General features: G+C 43.6%; 2 protein-coding genes across 2 annotated transcripts; one reads left to right on the top strand and one right to left on the bottom strand.

Annotated features, from left to right (window-relative positions):
* The first annotated feature begins 313 nt into the window (after positions 1 to 313).
* On the top strand, positions 314 to 8,288 carry KDELR3 (KDEL endoplasmic reticulum protein retention receptor 3). Its single transcript, XM_010128193.2, has 5 exons — positions 314 to 854; positions 1,856 to 1,956; positions 2,565 to 2,723; positions 3,052 to 3,304; positions 6,534 to 8,288. The coding sequence occupies exons 1-5, from the start codon at positions 764 to 766 to the stop codon at positions 6,572 to 6,574; spliced, it is 645 nt and encodes a 214-aa protein (XP_010126495.1). The 5' UTR covers positions 314 to 763; the 3' UTR covers positions 6,575 to 8,288.
* DDX17 (DEAD-box helicase 17) lies at positions 7,356 to 27,201 on the bottom strand. Its single transcript, XM_086752916.1, has 13 exons — positions 26,892 to 27,201; positions 23,168 to 23,318; positions 21,143 to 21,242; positions 20,873 to 21,006; positions 20,054 to 20,119; positions 19,616 to 19,757; positions 17,482 to 17,642; positions 17,221 to 17,393; positions 16,775 to 16,885; positions 16,216 to 16,277; positions 15,761 to 15,820; positions 11,298 to 11,537; positions 7,356 to 10,606 (listed from the first exon to the last, which is right to left on the bottom strand). Exons 1-13 carry the CDS (start codon positions 26,933 to 26,935, stop codon positions 10,083 to 10,085), a joined length of 1,968 nt encoding a protein of 655 aa, XP_086609042.1. The 5' UTR covers positions 26,936 to 27,201; the 3' UTR covers positions 7,356 to 10,082.
* Positions 27,202 to 27,214: the final 13 nt, after the last annotated feature.

The raw sequence follows: 27,214 nt of genomic DNA, 5'->3' as shown, positions 1-27,214 counted from the left end.
AGTCATTCAGATCTCTCCCCGCTGCTTCGTGTGCTCCGGAAGATGAGGTGGAGCGCCGAGGAGAAGGATGGGGCTGGGAAGGGCAAAGGGCAGGAGACTGCTGCCTGGAAGCAGGACAGAGATTAATGCACCCACGGGGCGGGAATGTCCTGGGAAAGCCCGGCCCTCGAAGGAGGGTGCATCCCCAAGGCCAGAGGATGGGAATCCCTTTCCCTCTGCCTTTTCCCCTTTAACGACACTTCCGTGTGTAACTTGAGACAAGTTGGGGAAGAAAAAAAAGAGGAAGAGAAAAAAAAAAAGAAAAAGGGAAAAATAGCGCAGTTATTCCCGCCTCCACCTCCTCCTCTCTCTCCTCCCCGGCCAGCCAGGAGCCACGTCACCGACACCCGGCGCTGGCTTCAGGGCTGCTCAGCAGGCTCAGCCTGGGGCTCTCCAAGGGACAAACCCCAACTTTCGGCCTGGAGCAGGGAGAGGAAGGCCCGGGGCAGAGGAAAGAGACAATCCACCTTGGGGGAAAAGTAAGCAAGGGAGACATCCAGCTTGAGGACCTGGCAGGGGAAGGGCACTCACAATCAGGAAAGAGGGGAGCCTGAACTTTTCTCCACCAGAAGAGAGGGCTCCGTACTCAGGGAGAAAGGAAACTTAAGCCGGAGGAGAGCGTTCACTTGGTCGAGGCTCAGGGTGGAGAAACTCCCTGCCCTCACCCTCCCTGCCCGCAGAAAGCGCCCCACTCCCTTCGCCCCAGCGGAGCCCACCCGGCACCATGAACGTCTTCCGCATCCTGGGGGATGTCTCCCATTTGCTGGCTATCATCATCCTCCTGATGAAGATCCTGAAGTCCAAGTCCTGTGCCGGTGAGTGCTCACACACTCTGGGAATGGAGGGGGGCCCTTCTTGGAGGGCAGCTTGTCGAGGGGTGCAAGCAAAATGGGTGCCAAAAGGCTAGTCATAGCCTGCACAAGCTGGCAGTGCTCCCTGGTGGGGTCTTCAAGGGAAGTCATTCTCCTCCTTCTCCTCCTCCACTGGGAGGTCTGCCTGCTAGGAGGAGAGGGCCATGTTGGAAGGATGTGATGTGGCAAGGCGCACAGCCTCAGGCAGGTGTTGGTGTCAGGGTGGTGAAGCGAAGGAGAGGGCAGCAAGGCTGGAGGAGGGAGGTGGAAAATGAGCACAAGAAGTCGTGGTGGCACCAAAACCGACAGCCTCGAGAGAAAGTTGCTTTAGGTCAGAGGTCCTGCCAGCGAGTGGTCAGGTAGCAGAGGCTGCCCCATCCCTGGGCGAGGAAACCAGAGCAGCAGCTTCCCCAAGGAAGATTTTTCTCAGAGTTCATGGTTTCCTCCCCAAGAGACTTTGGGGCTGGGCTGCAGCACCACGGCCGCTATCGCAGGTAGAGAAATGGGTGGGTCTGAGGGCACCTCCTTGCCAGAGGTGACTAAGCTCCATCAGCGTCTCTGGGCTAGTCCCTGATCCGGCAGCTCTTCCCTCCTGCAGCAGATGTCATATCACACAACCCCTGGTGAGGTGGGCAGGCAAAGGGGACAAGGGAGGGAAGAGGAAGGCGTTTTGATGACAGTGAGGACTGAATCGGTCAAAGCAGTGAATGTGCCCACCAAGTGCCAGTCCCTACAATCGGAGGCAGGGCTCAGGGGTGTCGGCACAAGCCTGAGCTGTTACATGGAAGACTCCAGCCAGTCCTGGGATAGGTCTAGAGCTACCACAGCTCCTAGAAACCAGACCAGGCTCACAAAGCACCACAAGTATATACAACTTCTTCCAAAGGAGGCATCAGGGGAAACTATCATCCTAAGTGTCCTTCCTCTCATCTGCCTCACCTTCCTTTCTTCTCCCTGCTACGCAGGTATCTCTGGGAAGAGTCAGATTCTCTTTGCCCTCGTCTTCACAACCCGCTATCTGGACCTGTTCACAACCTTCATCTCCATCTATAACACCGTGATGAAGGTAAGGAGAGGGCAGTGCAGAAGCAGAGGTTCCCCTCAGCTCACTGCGGTTTCTCGGGGAAGCAAGGGTACGCAGTCAGTAATTCAGTTTTTCAGGCAGAGGGAGGAAGGAGCAATTCCACCTTCCTCACCTGTGACCAACGCTACAGGGAGTTATAGACAGGAAGGGTGGATAAAGATGTTTCCTTTGGTGCCACTCATTCTCCATTGACCAAAAATCCCTCTCACCACATCCAGTGAGCGAGCTGAGCCCACCACATTTAGTACCACCAAAACCAGAACAAGATGCCATGAATCAAGCCTGAACGCCCCTGCAGAGCAGGAACATTAACAGATGGCTGCCACCAGGCCAACCTCTTCACACAGAGCCCTAGAGGGCTCAGACAAGCACGGTCCTCATGGTGGGGCAATCCTTATTTGACCGCTGGAGTATCTCCAGCAGAAGTCAATCCACAAGCCAGTGCAGAAAAAGCATTCACCACTATCTCGTCCTGGCACGGCTCCACCAGAACTGTATTAACAGATGTTGACTTTGGCAAAGCCGTCCTCTCTTCAAGCACAGAAGGTGCAATTGCAGGTAAAGTCTTGCTGTCTCCCTTCCCCCCCCAGGTCATTTTTTTGATATGTGCCTATGTCACCGTGTACATGATCTACGTGAAATTCCGGAAAACGTTTGACAGCGAGAATGACTCCTTTCGCCTTGAGTTCCTGCTGGTCCCTGTCACAGGCCTGTCATTTCTGGAGAACCACAGCTTCACCCCCTTGGAGGTAAGGAAAACCGGAGGCAGGAAAGGGGAGGGGAAGCAGCAGCCTGACCCCAGGCAGCAGAGTGAGCCGCGTGCTGAATGGTTGAGATTTTTAACAGCAAAAGCAGGCAGGAAAGGCGAGGTTGGCAGGCCTTGAAGACCGTACCATCTGTAGAGCAGCTCAGTGCTGTCTCCTCTCAGTCCCAGCACAGCAGGCTCATTTTCTCCAACTCCAGCAGCACTGCTCATCCCACTCACACATCAGTGCTCTATGAAATGAAAAGCTTTGGGTCTTAATGTGTGTTAACCAGAACCAAGACTCTCCACTGCCTTTATTTTGCATCTCACAGATACTCTGGACCTTCTCCATCTACCTGGAGTCTGTGGCTATCCTTCCTCAGCTCTTCATGATCAGCAAGACGGGGGAAGCGGAGACCATCACAACGCACTACCTTTTCTTCCTGGGCCTCTACCGCGCTCTCTACATTGCCAACTGGGTCTGGCGCTACTACACGGAGAATTTCTACGACCAGATCGCGGTAGTTTCCGGGGTGGTGCAAACCATCTTCTACTGTGACTTCTTCTATCTCTATGTTACCAAAGGTAAGTAAATAGGTTGGTATCAATCTGAAATGTTCACTCAGCACTCTTGCACCTATGGTGGAGCTGCTGCTTGCCATCCGTTACTCCTTACATGACTTTATTCTTTGCTGTATTTGTGATGCATCTTGTCCACCTAAAATCCAGTTTAAAAAACACATCCGTTGAATGCAAGCAGGCATCCCTGCTCACAATGCTCTAGATGTGCACGTGAAACAAAGCAGAAATTAAACCAGGGCTAAACCTGGTTTAACTCCACCTTGGAAAGTTAATAATTGAGGCATATTCAATTCTATGTACATTTTGAAAGATTATGAATCACGCAAAAAAAAAAACTTTGAGGGAGGAAAATATAGCTGTAGGCAGACAATGTACCTGAGAAAGCAGCTGCAGACATATGAAGATATTATTAAGCCTGCTTTTTCTTTTGATGGAAAAGATGTAACATTCTCAGTAACTGATTCTGCACGGACAAGACACTCCTTTCTGTTTCCCAAAATCCAATGCCCCTTCCACTTCAGTACTGTGCTTTGGTAACCGGCTACGTACCAGAGCCAACAAGTGCATCAAGGGCATAAAATCTGGTAGAACGTCCTACGGTTTGCTGATGCTGAAGTACGCTTTAAAACACTCTTCTGTTGAGGAGGATGGAATGTGATGAAATCTAGCTGAGTGAACAAATATTTTCTTCCTTCTTCACATTCCCGAACTTGTCTGCCAAAAGCAGTAGTGACGGCCCGTGTTTGATTTTCTAGGGAGGGATCTTTGGTAGCTTCATGCAGTATACCTGCTGATAGAGAGGTGACAGGAACACTGAGCAGCTGGCTGGCCTTGGCAGATTAAGACCTCCTTCTGTCATTAAAACTTTTTTGTAGCCAGAAAAGTTCTTTGTAAAACTGCCATCAAGGTGCTCCACGTCAATTCCTTTTTTTTTTTTTTCCAAACTAATTCCCATTTTAGCTTCATTCAATTCATGCGTCCTGTGTCCTTCTGTATTTTGTGAGAAATCCATACCCTTTGTAGATGCGGATGGTGGAACAAAAGGGGGAAAAAAAAAACAACTGCTGGCTTTCAGTCTCGCATTGCTAGCGATAGAGCTGCAAAATTTAGATGATACAGGAGGCAAAAGAAAAAACAGTTGTCCCTGGGACATCGCAGCAGGGAAAGAATTGCTTTTTTTTTTTTTTTTCTCTTTTACACTAATGTTCTGGATCCTGGGAGAGAAAAGGTGTCTGAAAATATGCAAATGCTTTGCAGATATTTATAAAAACCAGCAATATCAGAGCAGGTCGCATCTCTCTTACACTCTTGAAAAAAAAAACCCATCTTTTCAAAACATTTCTAACACCGAAGAGCTCAGACAAAAGGGGCAGGAGCGATGCTGTGAAAAACGCGAAGATGTGTTATATAAAGAGATGTATTTAATAGGACTTCAGAGCCTATACCAAAGCATTGTAAAGGGATTTTTATAGAATGCAACTTCTCTTGATCTTGTTTTCAAAACTAGATGAGCTACTTTCTGTTTAACACAAGGACCTGAAAGATATTCCGAGGAAGCTTCCAGCTCCCGAGCACTTGTATTTCACAGAACGGCTGAGGTTGAGAGCAACTGCAGGGGGGGAATAATCTAATCCACCCCCCTGCTCAGAGCACGGTCACCTAGAGCAGGCTGTTCAAGGTCCTGCCCTGTCAGGTTTTGAGTATATCCAGGATGGAGGCACTACAGCCTCTCTGGGCAACCTGTGCTTGTGTCTGACAACCATCACTGTATGAAACCTTTTTCTTAAGTAGAATTTCCCATCGCCCCTTGCCCTGTCACTGGGCATCGCTGAGCAGAATCTGGCTCTGTCTGCTTTACTCCCCCCATCACGCATTTATCCGTGCAGCCTCACCCCGCAGCCTGCACTCTTGTATCAGATGCTCCAGCCCCTTTACCATCCTCGCAGCCTTTCTGGACTTGCTCCAGTATATCCCTGTCTCCTGGACTGGGAGCCCAGAGCTGGACCCATTGCTTCAGCTGTGGCCTCACCAAGGCTGAGCAGAGAAGGACCACTTCCCTTGACCTGCCAGCGATGCAGCTCAGGAAGATGTTTGCATTCTCTGCCACGAGGGCACATTGGCAGCTCATGTTCAACTTGGTGTCCACCAGCACACCCAGGGCCTTTTCTGCCACGCCGCTTTCCAGCTGGGCAGCCCCCAGCACACACTGGTGCATGGAGCCGCTCCACTCCAGGGGCAGGACATGGCATTTCCCTGTGCTGAACTTCACACGAGGTCCCCATGAGTCCATTTCTCCAGCCTGGCATGGTCCCTTTGGCCCCATCTGCTGTATCAGCCACTCCCCTCTATTGCGCTTCATCAGCAAATCACTGAGGGTGCACTCTGCCCTTTCTTCTGGCACCAAGGGCGTTCAGCAGTACCCGCCCCAGCTCCCAACCCCAGACTACACCATCAGCACCAGGCCACCAGCCAGACCCCGTGCCGCTGATCACCCCACAAGAGCCTGGGTAGCTGCTTCTCCATCCACCTCATCTAAGCCTGTGGGCCCTTGCTATTTCCAAGAGGCCTCACATCCCAGCTTCCAGATCAGAGGGGCCAGGTCCAGGGGAGTCTGGCCACAGCCCCGTTATTGAGGTCATGTCCTCTATTAAAAGAGCGCCAGGGGAATGATAGCACTGAGGACAGAACAGCAGACTCCAGACTACATCATCAAGGAAAAAAAAGTGGGGAAATTAAGTCTCTAAGAGGATCCATACATGAACAAGAGTAACTATAGAAAAGGAAACAAACACCTTTTCCCTTAGCAAAAAGGAGAATCAGTCAGGCATGGAGTTTCCACTTTCAGCAGCAATTTTGTAGTGGTTGTCTCCCATACAAAGATGACACAGAAATCCTCAGAAACGCAGGGTATTTTTCTTTTACTCTTCTCACTAAACTCTCCCAGATGCTCCTTCCACAATGAACAGGATTCTCTAGAGCTACTAGCTTAGCCATGACTGCGGACCAGCAGCTGCGTTACCTGAAGGCAGCACAGCTCTGTTCCGACCGGCTACAGCAGCAGGTGGAAGACGCCCCGGAAGGCCCACGCCATAGCCCCGATTTCACTGTTGTTTGCAAACATGACAACCTGCTATCCAGCACTCTACGTACCAAGTACAGAAAAAGTATTTGTTGAAAAAATGAGTTTAATTCCCCAGGGTTCCTTCATTACCTTCTCTTTCTCTTTGCACAGTCCTGAAAGGAAAGAAGCTAAGCCTTCCCATGCCTGTTTGAAAACATTTCCACAGACAACGCAAGAAATTGCAAAGATGAAGCTCTTAAGATCACAGCTTTCCTTTCCTGGCCCTTTTTGGCTAATGGATGGCTCAGCCAAGTTTCACTCCAGTGCCAGGAATACAATGAGGCCTGGAAAGCTGTTCTGCTTCTCATCTGTATGAGACTTTTTTTTTTTTTTTTAAATTTCTTCTTACTTGAATTGGGTGCTAGTAAGCAGTGCTGGCCAATACTGAAGTAGTGCAAGTTCTCTTCCAGCTCTTCCCAGCATTTACCTCCAAAACACACCTCCACCTTGACCCTGAGGCAGCACAAGGAGTGCCACGGAGTGTCACCACCTTCAGCCCTTTAAGGAGTGCCTGTGGTAAGGGGAAGACGATACTATCAATAACATACACAAAGGCCACTGACCCATTTAACATGCGGCCACTCTGACACAGCAGACACTACAAACTGTTACTTTAACTCCGTAGGAACTAAAATCCTCCTGAAAATTAACTCTGCCCCACTCCCATTCTCTACAGGGCCTGTAACATGCAGGAAAAATACATTCCCTTCAAATGACACGAATCTTCCAGTTCCGCAAGTATTCAAACATCCTCCTCCATCACTCACTTTCAGTGACGGCTCCTCTTATTCTGCAAACAGGGACCATTTCAATTAAAATTCAGTGGGTTGCCAAAAGGTACTTCCAACTCCTTGAATTTGACTTTTTTTAAGAACTGGGAAGAACGAGGGCAAAGAAGGCTTTACACTCCAAAAATAAAGACAAAGTTCACAATTTATTGACAACAGTGTTTTTATTTATACCTACAAAAGAAAACAAGATGGTATCAAAAGGACAATTTACAAACTAAGAATAGTAACATAGCTCTTAGTATCCTGTGTCTGAACACCACAGATCTATGAATCTCTCAATTCAAGTCTTCTTTAATACAACAGGAATGTGTTCAGAGACCAGCAGGTGCGTGAAACAAGATGCTGATCCCACACAAAGCCACTAACCCTTCCATTGTTCAGAGAAGTCCAAATAGTAAATTACTTCAGGAAGTGGGAGGGGAGGAGACACCCAACTCATCTGACACTCCCACGAACTTTTACAGGTCAAAAACAAGGCAAACAATACTAGAGGCTACTGCTGTATCAACAAGGGCCCTCCAGCTGGTGTACGGAACAGAGCAGCAAGCACCAGGTGGGACAGGGGCAGCACATGCCACGGTGCACTGATGCATTCAACGGTCTGGTTAACACTCTGAGCTGAACCGAGAGCCTGGACTTCAGCTGACCTCAACAGCAATAAAGCACTGCCAGACTTGGCACAGACGTTTACACATGTGCACAAATCCCCCCAAAAGAAGTGAAAGCTATAGCAGACCCTAAGGCAGCTTTGACAGTCCAGAGACCCTTTTAAAAGGCAGTGAGATGTCCTGCTCCTACATCCCTCAAACATATTTCCGCACTGAACTTGCAATTTTTTTTTTTTTTTATTTTTTTTTTTTTAAAAGCGCTCTACATTTGCTTGTGAGGGAGGCCAAAGACAAATCAGTCAGTGCCTGGATAAACTAAACGTATCTGGCTTTCACTTAACACAAGCAAAGGAACTTCCTGCCCAAGCACTGGAGTTAGAAGATGGGACGAGGGTACCAAGGCTCTGGAAGATCTCTCCCCTTTCGCTCTGTGTCAGCAACCTAGCTGTGTACTGCACACACACACACACACACAAAAAAAAAAAGCGCATTCATTCCCCAAAATTTTACTCTGGGAAGTAATTAAATTTTAAAATAAATCATTTCTGTATAAGTAAGCTCTTTTCCTGGGCTTTAAGAAGTTCCACTCTGCTACAGAAGGAGTGGGCTGCCTTGTTCATCCATACGCAAGAATGCCAACAGAAGAAAAACAAACAAACAAAAAACAAAATACCCCAAAACCCTGCACTCTCATAATGCAAAGATTATGCCTCACAAACCAGGAGATGTATCCATTCTTTTGTCTTATTATCAGATCAAGAGCAGCATCTCCTGTTACCATCTACTGTCTCTGAACCGTCTGGTATTAGAAATAACAAGTCAACAACATGCTTTACTAAAGGAGAAACCCCCTCACACCCACCTTAGCCTGTAAAATAAACAAGTTTTATTTACGTATTTACTAAAATTTCACTCTTCTCTAACATTTTCTAAAATGCTACCTACCTGCGAGAGCTCAGCTCAAAGGGACCAATGGAGCAGGGAAATGCACTCAAAAGCCAGAAAAAGCAATAGTCAGAGCAAGGTACAAAAGAAACAAAGCTTCAGAATCAAGATGCACTAACCAGCTCACTGCTTACCTTATGAAAAGGAGATTCCAGGCAATCTCCTCCTCCTCTCTTCCTCCCCTTGCCGGTCCCCCCCTCCCCCACCCCACCCTATTCAAATCTCTTAAATTCAAGCGTGGAAAACTCTTGTCACATTTTATTCAAGCGTAGCGGCATTCAGAACATTCCCCATGTCAAAAGGTAGTTTGTTTGTAAGGAACGAACGAGATAGGCTGTTCACCATCTCAGTTCTGTTTAGTTTCTGGGCTCTCAAATAAGACTTCTCTCAATAAACCAAACAACAGGAATTTGAGAGCAGAAACTAATTTAAGGATAACCAGGCTCCATACATTTGCGATGCTGCAGTTTAACAATCGTAGGGAAAAGAATTTACTTGGCTAAACATCACAGCAGCGGTACCTACAGTGACTATCTGTTTTTTAGGTACTGAATCCAAGACAGGTTTGGTCTCTGACACTGGGGTTTTAATCCCAACTTCCCTACTGCAGGCTGCTACGGGACTAGAAGATAGGGCCACTGCTTCCAGAGCTGCAGAAAATGCCAACAATGTACCTGAGGCATTACTCTGAACACCGCCCGGCTCAGACAAGTGAGCAGAGTTTTCCTACAGAAAGTCACCTATGATAGATTACAAGCAATAATAGTGAGCTATTTAAAAAAAAAAAAAAACAACAAAAAAAATTAAGATTAGGAGAAGTGAGCATTGCTCCCTTGCATTTATAATTTTAAATGAAGTGCTTTTTGGCTCCCCAAACTTTCCCACCTCTCTCGATACTTCCTGAAATTAAGTTAACGTGTTACAGAATAGAAACCTCCTCCCCTCAAAAGCAAGTTTTCCCACAAACCTTAGACACCAAGATGATTAAGCTGGGACCTATCTGCCTTATACCCATTTCTTTTAGAGAAAATAAAATTTCGAATTTCCTCAACATGCAAGACAAAAAATAATAGATTTTCCAGTCAACTATATATATATCTTAAAAAAAAAAAAAGAAAAAAAAAAAAAAAAAAGAAAAAAAAGAGGACAGGGTCAGTAATGTAGACTGGGGGCCATTTCTGACGGGCTCAAGGGATTTGAAGGGTGAATTCTAAGTCTAACTTGCATGAGAGAGACATCACAATGGGAAAGAAGAGAAAGAAAAGGCTCCTTTAAATGCAAGAGGTCTACACTGGTCACCAGTGGGGTGAGTGGTCTCATTTGCGTGAGGGAGGAGGGGGTGGGGGAGGGGGTGGATACTGGTAAGTGGCAGTCTGTCCCATATAGCCCATCACATTAGTGCCAGGGGGCTGCGGAAACTGTTGTGACATGAGCGGCTGTGGCTGCTGGCCCGAGCGCCCCACCATCCCTGCATACTGCTGTTGGGTAGTGCTCTGTGAGGTTCTCCCAGCGGTGGCAGCTGTGGTGCTGGCACCATAGCCACTAGCACTGTACTCTGCAGTGCCATAGCCACTCGTGCCATAGGCAGCTGCTCCATAGCTCCCTTGAGTGTAACCATACTGGCTCTGTGCTGCCCCAAAAGCAGAATTTGGGCTCCCGTAGGCACTGCCATAGGTCTTGTTGGCTCCGTTGGCATAACTGTCACCACGCTCACGGTCTCTGAAGCCACCCGAGTCTCTCCGGCCCTCTTTCACTCCCCGGAGCCTCCTGTCACACTCTTCCTGGTACATCAGGTTAGGGTTGTTTACTGAACTGCTCGTTCGGTAACGAGAACGACCTCCTGGCGATGGATATATTAAGATTTAGTACCACGAAGCCTTAAACAATGAACTCTGGTGCAATTATACCACCCTTTCTCCCCCTATGTGCACAATTTAGCCCACAAGGAGCAAGCTCTCTTGACCAACTAAAACTTCCCCACACAGCTGTGCTTATGATTCTTCATTTTGTTCAAGGTGTAAATACAAAGTTCAGAAGGGGACCTTAATGCACGTGTTTAGAGACACAGAAACTGAAAAAAGTCAGGACTAATTTGGAAATAAAATGAAACTTACTACTCCTTCAGGGAGCAGGAGGGATGCTAGCCTCAGTCCCTGAAGGTAAAGCCAATGTATCCCTTTGCTGATTTCAATTTTGCATGTGCACGCATACACACCCTGTTGCTTGTGCTTAGGTAGAACTGCAAGGCATTAATTAATTCAAGTAAAATTAGCTCTGTGAGGACCTCATCAGGAGAAAAAAAAAAATAAAAAAATCTACAACTAAGATCGACTAGTGGACTACCTCTTATTTGGGCAGAAATACAACATCCACGTAACGTGTTGAGAGCTCAGGTACCAAACAGCTTTAACAGTAACCTACTGTTTGTTACCTTAGACTAACACTTACTACTTCCCTACCCTCTTTCAATCTTCCCTCCCTCAAAACGGGGAACCTATTCCCTGTGTAGCCCTTTTCCCATGTGCCTTTACCTCCACCACCACCTCCTCCGCCTCTGTGGTCGACAAGCTGCATCAGTTTTGGATTGATGGCTTGATTGGCTTCTTCCAACACTTTGATAAGCTCCCTGGCTTGTTTCAGGTTTCCTGGTGTGAAGAAGGTGTAGGCAGTACCTTTGTTGGTACTACGTGCAGTACGGCCAATACGGTGCACGTAATCTTCAGAGCTGTTCGGATAGTCGTAGTTTATCACAAATTTAACATCTTCCACGTCTTGTGAAGTGCCCAGGTGCGAAGCACAGTGAAGGGGTGGGGTTGAGGAAAGGGGAGAAGAAGAGAGGACGTGCCAACGAAAGGTGGGGAGCACGAATGCAGGTGACAGTAATAAGAAAAAAAAAATACAAAGTTAGTAATTGCATGGAATAAATACAAGACAGACTCATCCCAAAAGAGCACAAGACTCAAATTTAAGATAATCAGGAACAGTGTCCTGAAAAACAGTGGTAATTTTAAAGCAGTTTTAGCCCTGCACTCAAATTCATCCTCCCCAGAATGCATTTCTCTGTCTTCATGTGTCAAAGACACTGATGTTTGTGAATGAGCTAACTGAATTTCTTTTTTAAACCACCACAATCCGTAAAGTGAAAATGCCACCATCAGACAGAGCAAACTGGGGTGGAAGGGCAGAACTGCCACAGTAAAGCTTTTACTCTTTTGGGAGAAGTCTAACAAGTAATAACGGTAATGAGATCACTTACCTTCCACTTGCTAACATGAAATAAAAAGCAATCTTAAAAATATTTAGTTTTACAGTCCTAGTAAAATACAGTGAACTACTTTCCCTAGCTTAAAGCTCAAGATACTCGAATTACATTAGTATTACTCAGCCAACCCATTACAAATTATCCAGACCTAAAAATATCTTAACTCAGTTTTGTAGTTATCACCAGAATGCATTGCACTAACATTTCACCATGCTGTTCCATCCAGTTCTGGAAAGCTTCCTTAATTTGGACGAGCCTGAATTCCATTAACAATTCCCTACTTCCAAAGTCAGATGGAAGCATAAAATGAAGTTATCAGAACTGCGTTGTATACAGAATACTACTAAAATTTAGGAGATCAGAACTGCATGCCTATTGGAAAGTCAGACTTCAGAAACTCATGGGACAGAAACAAAGCAAATGTTAGTGTAACACTTCAGTGAAAGCACCTCAAGTACCAAAAGCACCTATTAGCTATAGTATAAAATACTTTAAAAAGCACAGTATTACAGTAAGTACCCTAACAGCTCATTAAAAAAAAAAAATTAAAAATCTGCATTTTAAGAAGGATATTCTGAAAATATCCAAGATAAAACACAGATTCTTGTGATTTCCTTTCTTGGTTTTTGTTGTTGATGTTTTAAAGAGAGAAACATTCTCTGTTTGTTACCAGACCGATGCACACTCCCTCCTCCTGTGGGAAACCGCTGCAGCCGATCCCGTCTCTTTGCCTTTTATTTTTGGCGGCCTCCTTTCGAAAACTCCGCCCTCTGACACGGGACCACTGGAGCGCGGGGAGCATGCATCAAGGGTCCGTGGCAGCGAGAAGTCCCCACACACGCTCGCTCTGTGAACTGGCTTAGACGCTTCTCTGTGGCCCCATTTGGTTGTGAAGCGCCGGAGAACCTGGGTTCAGGTAAAAGTTTCAGGTCCTCCAACGCTTTTTATCCCCTATTTGGGGTTCTTGGGGGCAATTGTCAAAAAAAATGAAGATACAAAAATGACATCCAAACGGTCAGACAGCATCTATTGCCCAGACTGCATCAATTTCAAAGGGGTTGTAGGAAAAACAAAAACAAGAGGGTTGTTGTGACAGGAGGGGGACTTTATGTCTGTTTCTTATTACAGCAAAGGGGGGGCTCCTCAGTCTTTGCTGACTCCAAAGTCCTGAATCACACCAAAAAAAGGGAGTGAGAAGGCAGGTTTCACAGGGGGCTGCGCGAGTCTCCAGCTAGGGTCCTTGATGCAACAGTTTTTTTTTAAAAAGGGGAAAGTGAAGTAAAGTGAAGAGAAGAGTACATATGACAGACTGCATCTTCACCGCCAGGGTGTAACTAGCCTGGCAAGCTGCAGGCTACATGATCCTCAGTCAGTCCCATTTTGCACATCCATCAGTAGCAAAGCGACTTGAATTACCACAGAGCACGCAAGGACATGCTTTCCCGGCAGAAAGCACGGGGAATTGTAGCTACCAATGCAGACGGAACTGACTCAACTGGGAAGGAGTGGGAAGAATGGGAAGGCAGGAAGAGGAAAATGCAAGGGTGTTTTCCAGACTAGAAAGTGGTCCTGGTAGAGCACGCAGCTCGCTGAAGACCAGAGCAAGTACAAGACTCTGCTTCTCCAGTCTAGCATGCTCCAAAGTCTTTGCGCACTCTCGCATCTTCCTGCGCTTTTAGAAGATAACGTAGCAGGATCAAGAACTGAAACTGTAAATAATTTTTGACAGCTACCTGGGAAACATTCCCTTTGTCAGACCATCAGAATACCCTATGGCACAGACAGTCTTAGATTATTAATCAGCAGAGAGATAAACTAGCAAACATGCTAGTCTAGAGAGCTGTTTAGACCATCAATGTAGATGTGCCCCCACCCCTGCACTGAGAGTGATCTGCAGCTGATTATCAAAGCTTCTGTTAAACAAAACAAATCAAAACAAATTCAATGTTTTTAGTTTAATAGACTGAACAACAACAAAAAAAAGTTAAAAAAAAAAAAAAAAATCAGTGCAGAGAGAGGACCTCACTCCAGGGAATTATCACAAAGAAGTCATTATGGGACTCAGAACTTACCTGGAAGAAGCTTTTTTGAAACCAATGTTCCATTAGGAAGAGGGAAAGCCCTGGTGACCCAGCCAAAAGGCGCGCGCCCCTGTTTTATGTTATTTAGGTAGAAGCCTTCACTTTCCAGGATCTTGGAGGAAGTCGTCCAGAAGTTTGCCAGTTAAGTGACTTATTTTAAGAAGCAGCAAACTCAGGGCCCCAAAATAAGCAGAGATGTTGTTCAGTAACAAGAAACAGACTCTGGTACCTTTCCCCCTTCGCTTGGGTGAAGTGGAGGATGGGAAGTGGGGAGACTGTTTTCTGAAGTGTTATCCAATTGAGTAGTTTTGAGGGGAGTGTTTTTTTTGAGGGAAGTGAGGCTGTTTTAAATGTCTAGGCAAGATGCACAAAGAAGCTACCAGCACATAGCAAGCCTGTTTAAAAAATACTGCTCGAGAAAGCAGCTCTCTTTCATATAAACTGGTTTCAGGCCTCAGTCCCTTCTCCCAACAGGCCCAAGTTCTAACTGCACAGGTCCAGACATGACCTTAGAGGGCAGAGACTGAAGTCCATACAATCACCTCTCTGAGGAAGTGTTGGACATTTTTTTGAGTGGGGAGGGGAAGGAGGGGTGAAGGTTATGTGAACCAAGGTTGCCAAGTCTAGTGATGGTCTGCCTGTATTAAAGTGACCATATGATGCACAGCACAGCCACCCTTTCAGCATACAAAAAAAAAAGAGAGCTCAGACAACTGAGATTTTTAACTAGAGATTTCTCTGAGTTTATCTGCAATGATTTGCAGTAACTTTGTCTACTATTTACTGCAGTGAGACATTGACCCCCAAGCAGTTTATCTTCTACCAGACTCAGGGACGGTAGAGTATTCAATGTCTGTTATTGAACTCAGAGAACTTCAGAAGTCATCCTCCTCTTCTAGGGCGGGCAGGTGTATAAAGACTGTGCTTAGCACACAAAGTGTTTCACAAAACAAATATGCTTATTAAAAAAAGGGGGCACAACTGATGCATCCGGACGGATCATTTTTCGTACCACCAGAACAGAGCTGTGCAATTTTGATTCAGTTACACATCTGGGTAACACGATCTAAAGGCCATATACAATCTCAGTGGTCCTGCCTAGAAGGAACACAGAGGAGGGAAGGCTACACATCAAGACCAAAGATCTGGAGCAGTGCTTTCTCAGATGTGAGTACATCTGTAGGGTAAACATGCGTGTACACTGGGGTTGGTATGTTCACATCTGTGGTGTGTCATATGGGGAGAATATTAGCTATTTGCTGTTGAAATGCTCTCCCATAACTTCCTACTTGAACTTTATCTGACACGCTCTGAACTGAGAGCAATCCATTCCTATCACCCAGCAACAAAAGCTGGATTTGGGGAAGAAGTGAGTGTGGTGGAAGGGTTGGGTTGCATAATTGGACGTCTCTTCTCCCTCTTGGCGATCGATTGGTCATGCCTAGGCCTTGCTGCAGACCAAAGCCTGTTCATTAGGAGCAGGAAGAGACTTTGAATATGAAAGAAAAAAAAAAGAATAATGTTAAAAAACGTATTTCACATGTGGGGGAAAATCACGCTTTGAATTTTTTTTTTTTTTTAAAGAAAACATATTTCAGTCCAAAGAAGAAAAATATGTAGCAATAGGCAAGAGTGGTCTATGTGTACAAACCTAGCCCACGAGATGCAACGTCGGTAGCAATGAGGATAGGAGCCTTTCCAGAACGAAACTCTGTAAAACAAAGCATGCTATGAAGTAAGATTTTTCAAAAACATGAAGTTACCTGAACTTGATTTACACTAAATGCTCATTTTCCAGAATCTAGGCAAAATGGGTCAATTTCAGAAACCCCAGCAGGTCAGGGTACAACCTGTCAACTGTTTTTCAAAATCCAGCTCCCAATGAAGCTCTTTTCCCATTATGTGTTTGTCAAAGGAAAAAAAAAAAAAAAAAAGGCAAATACAAGCACGGAATTTAACAGTACAAATGCAAAAGATGCTCTTTTGAAATTTATCTATAGAGACAAAAAAAAAAAAAAAATAAAAAAAAAAAAGACTTAAGAAAAGCACATCTCAGTAAACTACATGCAGCAGCCCGAGTTATTCTCCCCTCAGTGATGGACTCACCATTAAGCACCCAGTCTCTTTCTGGCTGACTCTTGTCTCCATGGATACACATAGCTGGCCAACTGCCAAACAGAGATGCACATCAGCATACACAGAAAGTACATATATTAAAGGCAACAGGAAGCTTTTTTTTTTATTAGTATTTCAGTAAAAAGGACAAAAAAAATAAAAGACTTGAGAAATATTTTATCCCCTGTCCTCCTCTGGCCTGTATCTACCTAGCATGTATACTGGTTTGTTTCTTGCATGTTAAACCCACTGCCTACATAAACAACCGTCCAGGCCAAATCACATGTGCTATACTGACACAGTCTCCATCAGCGTGTCCGTGTTCTGATACACTAAAAGCTGCACAGCTTACAAATGCTTTCTCCTGCGCTAATGCTTCGATAGACTGGAACCTTCTGGGAAACTGAAGACTGAATTCAGCCAAGAAAAGAACGGACAAGTTGTTCCCATAACAGCATCACAAACATTTAAACCTTACTGTTTTTTATTACGATTTCTGTTTCCCACTAGAAACAAGGGGAGGGAGGGAGGAAGGGGGGAAGCTAATCACCCATCTCTGCGCATCCTTCGAGTGAGATCATCACACCGCCTCTTTGTCTCCACAAAGATGATGGTCTTGTTTTCCTTCTCTGCCATGATTTCTTCCATCAGTTGTATCAGTCTGAAAAAGACATGAGAGCTAAAATACACATCCGCATATACAAGAATACAGCAGCACTCTCCGAAACTACATTGAGAACACACAACACGCATCCACAAAAGTCAGTCAGTATCACTTACACAAATTTAGGTCTGTTGTACAATGGTACGGTTAGAATATGTGTAACAGATCAGTTAACTACAGGATGGACTTACTTTGTAACACTCAAAGGTTAAATAATGCTACAAGTAACTTCACTATTTGGAATTCATATTTGGCTTACAAACCAAATTTTTAAGATTGTAGATTTTTAAGTACAGCCAGAAAAAAGCGAAATGGTAGGAAAATCAGCTTACTTATGGTCCTTCTCGCTTTCCATGCATACATCCACTATCTGCAGGATATTGTGGTTGGCACTCAGCTCCAAGTTTCCCACATTGATCTGAACATAGTCCTGCAGGAAGTCCTCGGCCAGCTGGCGCACCTCCTTTGGCCAGGTGGCACTCCACATCAGAGTCTGTCTGTCAGGCTAAGAAAATTGAAAAATGAATTTATTTAAGGTACTGGACTTTGAATGGGAAACCAAAGGAGGCTGTCCTTTTACAAAGTTCACATACCCTTATCTGGTCAACGATTTTACGAATTTGGGGTTCAAATCCCATGTCCAACATCCTGTCTGCTTCATCCAGCACCAGATACGTACACCGACGAAGGTTGGTCTTTCCTGCCTCAAGGAAATCAATCAAGCGACCTGGTGTAGCAATGCAGATTTCCACACCTTCAAAACAGAATGAGGAAAAAGAGTAAGGCTCTTCATTTGAATGTCAATTGGTATTTTTAGTCAGAATGAATCACCTTCCAGAGCAAACATTGTTTTTTTTTTTTTTAAAAAAAAAAAAAAAGCACCACCCTCATTCGTACCCAAGATTGAGTCATTCCAGTAGAAGCCCTAGTTTCTTTTAATATTTTTTTTCCATTCTGAAATTACTGTTACAGTGCCATTAGAACAATAAACGCAGTACAGAAGAAAAAGCTTCCTGTCAGAAAAGACCGGTGAAGAGCTTTTCAAAAATAAGAAGTAAAATAAGCTTCTACTCCAGTCTGACCCACCTTCATCCAGAATTATGTAGAGCTCTAGAGAGCTCTCTAGAAAAATAAGAGTGAACTCCAGCTAAACTCCGTATCATACATTAAATGCGTCTCTTGCTATATAGGTCAAATTACTTCCACTCCCCCCCAATATTTAAAGCCAAAGCATGGGCTTTAATACTGACTAGCTATGCACCAACATTGACAGACAATGATCCTGTCTGTATTTATTAGCATAAAAACGTAATTCAAATATTCAAAAACTAGTATCAGGTACGGCAACTTATACGTTCCTTAAAAGGAGGGACTGATTTCCACCAAAATCCAAATCTTACAGGTGAGTCTTTTCAGTGTCACTAAAATGCTCACAGAAGGCAAGTTTGAGGTGGTGAAAAAGAGCAAAACCTCAACAGCCTTCTTGATACTGCACTTATAGATACACAGTATTTTATGGCAACCCGGATCCTTTCGTCTGTCAGCCTGGATCCCTTAGAGCTGACAAAGCTGAGCATACTTCTAGTTTCTATAGAAGTCTAATTCTTGTATGAGCTTTAATGGAGCCATTGGTCTCCCAGGGAGACTGACTAAACTGCAATCCCTTTTGTCAATGACATACTCCTCCAAAGCAAATTCACTACATACCCCAAATACACCTGAAAGGATTGAAAGCATCCCAACCCACCCATATCCTCTAACCCAAGGGTTTCCCACATAAGCAAAACACCTATTTTACAGCACTCCAAGAAGGTGTGCAAAAGCCTGATCCTCCCAAGGTCCCTTCATGTAACCTTTGACTCTTCCATTGAAGATGCTACTTCTGAATTGGAACGCACTACCACTTTCTTCAACAGAGCTATCCCATAGCCTTCTACCAGGCATGCCCTTATCCTATCACTGCAGTTTTCAATAATGACTCTGCAAACTGCAGTGGTAACTAAAGTAGATCTGTATATACAAGCTTACCTTGATAACACTTCTTACATATTTTCACTTAATTCTACTACATTTTTAATCTAGTGAACACGAAAGCCATCAGCACACCCCTGCATTTGTAATTAGATGTTTAACTAGCCCTTGAAATGAAAGTTAGGTCACTTGAACACTACTGCATTACAGCGGTTGCTGTAGAACCATGGTTCCTCATCATTCCCAACTCCAACCCCTTGTACGTACAGAAAGGCAGTTACAGAATGTCATGGGGCTCATGAACAGAAACAGAACTTAGTGCTTAAGAACAATTAAAAAAACCCAAACCCCACTGTTTAAAGAAGTTTCTATACATTCATAAACTAAGTTTGATTATTTGAACAAGCCTGAACAAAAAGCTTGAAATCTGGCTCATGAAAAATCATTGCTTAAACTTGCTGCTATTGTATTTCCTCAAAAATAACCTGTTTTCCTTCTGGTAAGTTTTTTTTTTTTTCCTCCTTTCCTACATCCTGATGATCTTCACAAGTGGAAAGTTCAAAGTGAAAACAGAAAGGACATTTAATATCCAAATAAGGTAACTACCTCATGAACTACCATTGTAACTGGAGCAAGAGCGCACCAGTCCTCATGTACATCCCCTTCCAAACAGGTTTTAAGAAGATAATTTTCTTTTTACAGAGATTTTACAGTATCACCTTCTCCAGAAACTGCAAACAGACATTTTAAAATTACCTCTTTCTAGATCTCTGATTTGGGGACCTTTGGGTGCTCCTCCATATATGCAGGTACTCTTCAGTCTTGAACATTTGCCATAATCATCAGCCACCTGCTGCACTTGCTGGGCCAACTCTCTAGTAGGTGCTAGAACCAGACACTGCAGAAGGAATCGATTTAGGATAGGCAAGCTGCATGCACATCCCTAACTTAAGGGCTCTGCCCAGATACCGTAAGTAAAATTGGACCATCTGGTCTTTACTAGCGAAAACATTTAAATATCTTTACACTGTGTCAGCAATTGCACAGAATTTCAACTAATGAGTGGGATGGTCACGTTGTGATAGTAAACATTTCTCTACTTACTATGCTGAAATACCAATTAAATAAAGTACACATCTTATTAATGATGGCATGACATATACACAAAAAGGAAGGGAATTGACAAGCACTTACAATTGGGCCATCCCCTCTCTCCAAATATGGCTGGTGGTTGATGTGGACAATTGCAGGCAACAAGTACTAAAATAGAAGAATTTTAGGTCAAGACACAGGACTTCAATGTTCAATGCCAATTACCTCCTGCCATGACAACTGGATCACAGCAAGAGCCCATTTAGCCTAACATCTCTTCAAGAAGCAGAAGCCAACACCTGATATAAGAGACAGCAAGAAACCCTGGCTATACAAATACCATGATTCTGCAAAAACAGATATTAGCATTTATCCAACACAACAGAAGATTTTCAGAGCTGCTGACCAACCACATCTGCCTTGACATGAGCACAAAATATAGTTGCTCAGCACCTCTGAAACAAAGGCTCATTTAAATTTGGAGCCTCAGTTAGTAGAATTGAGCATTCTTGGCTCTAATCAATGTTTTTCACGAAGGATAAAATTCCTTCTTAATCACTGCAGATAAAATTAATGTACATCTTGAAGAGTCATCATTTTTTTATTTTAAGTTGTATAGTTCATAAAACAAACATGCTAAAAAGCACATACTGTTTTCTAAACCACAACGTAAGCACAGACTAAAGAGAAGTGACTAAGCATCTAAACAAAAAGGCAGACTACATACAAGACTGTGAATAAGGCAGGCTAGTTGAGTTGAGACTTAAGTCTCACTCACAAAGCAAGCTTCAAAAACATATAATCATCTCAGTTCAGGCTTGCAGTACTGACAAGCTCAAAACCTACTAACAAGTAGCCAATGGTAATTTCTGCAAAGCAAGTAGGAAAACTAAATAAATAAATAAAAGGAAGAATACATACTGCTAGTGTCTTCCCAGAGCCAGTCTGCGCAATGCCCACCATATCACGACCACTAAGAGCCAGTGGAAAGCCTTGGCACTGAATTGGAGTGGGTTCTGTGAAGTTCTGGTCCATCAAGGCATCCATCACATATTCTAAGAATTTAAGAAAATAAAAAATTTCTTTAAGGATAACTGAGGCTTGAGAAGACCTTTTAGAAAACAGATCAGGCCTAAACAGTTATTGGTTTTGAGTAATCCTCAGTTTCTTAAAGAATGGTAAAGTACTTACGTGGAAAGCTACACTGGTGGAAAGCAAACACAGGTTTGGGGCAGCCCTCCATTCCTCGGATTGTTATCTCTTTCTTTCTTCTCAATTCTTCAACTTCATACTATTTATGTGTAAAAAAAAAAAAAAAAAAAAAAAAAAGCAAAGACAAATGCTGAATCTCAGCAGGGACTTAAGCGCATGTTTCTAACTATTAACTCACTTCACTTCAAATCTCTGAATAACAGCTTCATTAGAGAACTGAATTGAAACGGAGATCTAAAAAGGACTGCTTTCCTAAAGATTTCATCTTGAGTTTGAGCTATCACATAGCTTCTCCAATATTCAGAGGTATAAGCTCTCTATGTAGTCTAGAAGGACTCATGTCTCTCTTCTTCCAGACAGCCCTTTTTAACGGAAAGTGTACTAATGTAGTATTTTTAAGAATTATACTCTTCTTCCAAAGGCCAGAAATTACCAACAGCTTCAAAAGTGATTAGGATCACGTGCTAGTGCTAAGAAGGAAACAAAATAAATAGGCCCTAATATACTACGAACAAGCAGAAGTGCAGGACAGTCCCCCTTCTTCAAGGAACACATTCCAGACCTGGTTAAATACACAGCTCTTGCTGGACAACTTGCAACTCAGATATTGCTTGAAATCTTTTCAGAACTGGCACTTCTTTTCTGCATGAAAGAAGCCCAAACAACGTCATAATGATACCCTAAGACCTCAGAATTTTTTAAATACTGGAACTTCATAAAATGTTTCTGAAACGTGTATTCACATAAGCTTAATTTTAGGATTAGAAAAAGTGTTCTATCTTTCTCTAGGTTATCTTGCAAATCCAACTGCAATTTGCAACATGCTTCCACAATTCATGACCTTATTCTAATGCTCATTAAAAATTAATAGAAAGATACACATCAATACCAAATATGCACTTTATCCAAAGCAATAAACTTACTATCTGTGAGAATCTCTTGAGCTTGAATGAAAAGGTAAAAAAATAAAACAACTTCTGAGAAAAACACGAAAATCCTTTTAGTTGGCTAAGGCAAAGATAGCTACAGCAGCTAACGCTGTGATTCAGTATTTCAAGTTTAAAAAGCTAATGCCTCCTCCAATTCCTTTATGCCATATAAATATCTCATGAATATTTCACATAAAGATTTATAAGCCTGTGTCATTGGCTAAGAACATTTTGTTTGTTTGCTTCCTCATATTAAGAATGAAATATCTTAATTCCTAAATATAAAAAGACATCAACGAGGGAAAAAAAAAACCAAACTCTAGACTCAAGTTGGGTAGGAAGAGGAGATTACTGTATCTACAGAGTCAACACAAAGTACTGCACTCAGTTTTGAGTCCCCAGTGTAACAAGGGCATTGTTTCAACAGAGCATGTCCAACCACAGGAGGAAAGCTAGAGGCTGGAGTGCAGGCTGCGTGAAAAAGACAAGGAGCTCTGGATTTAGCTTGGGAGAGACAGAATTAGCAGGGGAATTTAACTCCTACTTTCAACTACGCAGTGAGTCGCTATAGAGAAGATGTTGCAAATAATTATTAGGGGGGGAAAAAAAATACCATGAGAAACATAAGCCCTGGGACAGCCACCCAGAGACCATATCAACTCTCTCCACTCCTGGGGATATTTAAACTCAAAAGGAGAAGGCGCTAAGGAGCCTGCTCTAGGTTCATTATCTTAGATTCTTTCAGGGCCTCCCTAGCATTGCAGCTCTCACAAGAGATAGGTCTTATCTACAGCAACAAATAGCCAGACCAGGCAAGCATTATGGTGATGAACTACAAATGACCAAATGTAAAGCATCTCATTTAAAAACATCTAAGAGCAGAAGCATCACCTTTGCTGAGGCTAAGTATTGAAAGCAACTATAACCAGTATCCTGCAGAGTACACACGTAGCAAACAAGCTTAATGAACAGACAGTTCTATTATACACTGTCCCAGACTTCCTAGGACAAGTTTTTCCACTTGTGACATTTTCTCTTGTAGGCAAAATTGAACAGACAGGATCTGAAAACTTACTGGAGTAAGCCTGGCCACTTCTGGATGTTCCACGTAAAAATTCTTCTCAAACTTGGGCAGTTCGTTTAAATCCCATTTTTTCTTACGTAAACGTTCCCCTGGATTACCAAATTTCTTTGGAGGAAGAGGACCTCCACGACTTGCTCCAAACCTGGGAATGTCAATGTTAAAAAAAGAGTATTTAATTACTCTGGAATTTGCAGGTTTCTTAAGCATCTTCCGCTCTTTTTTCCTCCCCAAGTTCACACATGAGCACAATATTCTAGCAAAAGTCACTCCTCCTCTCCCTTCTCCCAATCACTATAATGGCATACAGTTTCCTGAAATAACATAAACCTGCTCTAAGTCAGTTCTAAACCCAAAACCATCTTAAAATTTCCTTGCAGTACAGCCATTTGTAAGTCACTGCCTTAAATCTAAAGCTAATGTTTACTCTGCTAAAAAATTCCTAAGTAGCAGAACTACCCAGAAGTTACCGCTTTTTCTCTCTCTGATCAGTTTACTTCACCTAGATAATTTAGTAGCATACGAACAGAGCAGAATGTACTTTTCCAAACGCTATGAGTTCAAATTTTTTCCTAATTTTGGTTAATAAAGCTACAGCTTTTTGCAAAACATGAATTCATGACAAATGCTTGTTTAAAACAAGACTTTTATTTAGATAGCAAATTCAAAGTGTCTGCACCTTACCCAGTCAGTCTGCTAGTAAATAAAAAACTGTTAATCAAACAAACCAGAAGTAACAAAAATTCCAAAGCAATCTCCTTACGGTACTAATCGGGGGGTGGGAGAGGAATGAAGAGTATCTGAAATAAATTTCTAAATTATCTTAAGTACAAGGTTATCTGTTCAGACACTAATGACATTTTCTCTTTCAATCACTTTCCAATGGAAATGACAAATTATAGTGTATAAGAGACCAAAAAAAACCAGAACCCAAATCAACATATTAACAGGAAAAAGGAATTACAATGTTGGAAAAGCTAAGTATGGTAGTTAGAATTTAATTTAAAACCTGCTAAGTAACTTTTAAAAAGCTGGCTTTGTTGCAACCATTTCATTCTCTTCCCTCCCCTACAAATATCCCTTATTTTCCCATTACTTATGTATATCATAGCCTCCAGACAGCCTGCGTAATCAGCAGTTTTTGTCACGTGTAAAGACTATGAAACACAACTTCAAAAGCTAATTTAAACATTACATTTTCTTTCACAACCAGCTAAAAGAAATTGTATAGATTTTAATCTAGAGGAACATTCACCTTTACTGAAGATGTCTGCTACTGATCACGCTAACTTGACGTAAAAATGACAGCTATTTCTGTATCCAAGTAGTTCTAACAAAACCCAGAGTACCACTGAAGTCAGCTGGAGGTTCCAAGGGTCAATGAGTTTCCTTATGAAAGGAAACATATGGAAGAACTGATGGCAACGCTGGACGCTGAAACAGTTGGGTACTACGGATATTTGCTCCACAGCTATCCAGAAGGAAGAATCGAAGTATTTTACACAGAAGCCACATAGTTTCAGTTCTCCATTCTTACACACAGTATGGCTGTACGCTGGCCTGAAAGAAGTGAGCCCTGGCAGCAGTCCTCAAACACTGCCTCTGCTGAAGTTTATCAGCTAAACTGGCAGTAACTGACACTTTACTTTCCCATTACCAGCAAAATGAGATTCCAATTCCAGTTAAACTGATTTAAATCTAAGATTATTCCATTGATTTGCCAGCAGTTCTCTTTGCAAGTATAAATTCACACTGACACAAAACATTCTTCTTTAATAGTACTGGTGCCATCATTTCTGGGGCAGAACTGTGTGAATTTATTAAATTCCAGAGCAAAATAGTACAACTTTCCATTTTAAGTAGTCACCTACAACTTGATTCTGACAGAAGGAAAACAGAAAGCCTGTACGTGTTTAGCATACAAAAGAATCAGCACTAAGAAGGTGATAAGCTTTCAAATGGCACTTAACCACCACCGTGCCGGGTAGTCCAAAATTTTACAGAGGTTATTTATGAATTATGATGGGTGTTAGTGGCTACAAATATTTTCACACCTTAAATAGACGCATATAACAAACTGAATCCTGACGCATTAAAGCTTCCAGGATAATACGCCAAGAAAACAATTTTCCATGCAAATGTCCAAAGACTTCAAAAAGAAGCATGAAAGGCACTCCTTTTACTTATGCAAAACCCCTGATGTAAAAGAGAAGAATCCTACTATAATCAAAAGCTTTACAAAAAACCAGATTACACTAACTTTAAGGCAAGTCAAGTGTTGTGACAACTTTGTACAGTGTTCTTTTAAGTAACTGTATATAAATCTGCATAATCAAACTCACACACTAAACTCGAAAAACAGCTGGGGTCTAAACTATCTCAGACTTGTCAAAGCGTTTGCTCCAATGTCCTTGTGTTAAACTGAGCTGGAAATCTCATGTGGAAATTCACCAGAACCCTCCTCTCTGCGAAAAAAAATTAAAGTATCTTTTAAATTCAGAGCGTGCAATGCAAGTGTAAGATAAAGCAAAGATACAACTATCTCTCTCCACAGATGACAAGAAACTAAATGTTAAAATGCACTGCAACATATGAACAAAATATTCCTGAATCTCGTGGTGGGGAGGGAGAACAAGGAGGAAAGGAAAGGAAGAGGGAGGAGGAAAAAAAAAAAAAAAGGAAGATCTAGTCTGCCATATTAAGAATAACAGAACCCGCATGATATGTTTATTATTAATCCTTGAGAATGTAGGCCTAACTACTTGAGATGTAAAGGACAGAAAATGCCAATCTCCTAAATTAGTTCTAACTTTCTTTTTAAGAAGGCCTGGGATGAACATCTTATTACTTTCAACCCTTAAAAAAACTCAAGTCTCAAACTAGTTATATACTACAATATAGGGTTTTTTTTCTTCGTAAAAAAAAAAAAAAAAGAAAGAAATCAAGCGTGCAAAAACCTTTTCCAAACCAAGCTTCCTTTACGTAGCAGAACCAAGAATATCAAGCACTAGGCCTCTGCAGTGCCACACAGACAACTCCTGTTTGACTGCTACGTAAGCTTGGTCATGCTCGTTAAGTGTCGTCCAGGGCCATGTTTACTGAGATCACCCTCTCGAGTATGCAAGTCCGCTGCACGGCAGCAATCTCATTTCCTCTCCCGATAAGCCCGGGAGTGCAACTGCCATTCTTTCTAACAAGTCCAGAAGGGGCAATGACAACCAGAAGGGCAGACAGTCCAACCACCCCTGACAGGGCCACCAAGTCCTTCGTGGCTTCCGCCGGGGGGGGGGGAGCGCGAGTAGGGTAAAGGAGAAGAGGACTGGCAGAAAATAAATTAGGGCTAAAGGAGAAAGAAAAGGGTAGATCTTAAAATTGCAAGCAAAGCACACGCGGTTACACACGAACGATGGATAAGCTAATTAAATAAAAAAAAAAAAAAACCAAAACAAAAGAAACCAAACAACAACAGCCCACCACCACCCCTTGCTGCCAGAATCGTACCAATAAAGTCTCCAGCTCCCCCTCCCCCATCCCTATCCAATACTTTTTTTGGGGAAAAGCTCCCCTCGATATCACAAGCTGAACGGCCCTCGTCCCTACTCCCCTCCCCGGCCTTCTTCCCACCAGGCCCCCAGAGCGGGTGAGGCGGCTCCCTTCACCCCCCCGCCACGCCGTGCCGACCCATGCCGCGCCATTGCCCCCCCCTCCCCGCCCTTACCCGCCGCGGTCTCGGTCGCGGCCCCGGTCCCCGAAGCCCCTCATCGCACCCGGAGGGGTGGGAGAAAGGCAGCGGAACGCCGGCCGTGGGGACGGCGAGGGACTGGGGGTACGGGGAGAGGGTCCAGCCAGGGGCGGCTGTGCCTCGGAGGAATCGCTTTGCGCCACCTCGCTTCTTTGGTGGGATACAAAAGGAGAAGAAGTGGTCAGTGGGTCAGAGACCCGCTGGACGTCGGCGGAGGGAACGGCGGGGCTCTCGGTCGGCTCCAGGGCCCGTGCAGTGTGGAGACACCAGCGTCTTCTTCCTCCGGGCTCCCGGCACAA

The sequence above is a fragment of the Chlamydotis macqueenii genome, chromosome 1 (genome assembly GCF_036417535.1).
Source record: "Chlamydotis macqueenii isolate bChlMac1 chromosome 1, bChlMac1.mat, whole genome shotgun sequence".
Taxonomy (NCBI): Eukaryota; Metazoa; Chordata; class Aves; order Otidiformes; family Otididae; genus Chlamydotis; species Chlamydotis macqueenii.
Note: the sequence above shows the minus strand (reverse complement) of the source record. Positions and strands in the feature narration are given on the sequence as shown.

Bases quoted from the DNA above. Each gene is read 5' to 3' on its own strand.
- KDELR3 (XM_010128193.2), top strand. From the start codon at position 764: ATGAACGTCTTCCGCATCCTGGGGGATGTCTCCCATTTGCTGGCTATC. The intron at 1,957-2,564 runs GTAAGGAGAGGG...TTCCCCCCCCAG, and splicing joins TCTATAACACCGTGATGAAG to GTCATTTTTTTGATATGTGC. The intron at 2,724-3,051 runs GTAAGGAAAACC...TGCATCTCACAG, and splicing joins ACAGCTTCACCCCCTTGGAG to ATACTCTGGACCTTCTCCAT.
- DDX17 (XM_086752916.1), bottom strand. From the start codon at position 26,935: ATGAGGGGCTTCGGGGACCGGGGCCGCGACCGAGACCGCGGCGG. The intron at 21,243-23,167 runs GTAAGTTTTCAG...ACACATAAATAG, and splicing joins AAGTGGCCAGGCTTACTCCA to TATGAAGTTGAAGAATTGAG. The intron at 17,394-17,481 runs GTATGTGAACTT...CAATTTTCTTAG, and splicing joins AAATCGTTGACCAGATAAGG to CCTGACAGACAGACTCTGAT.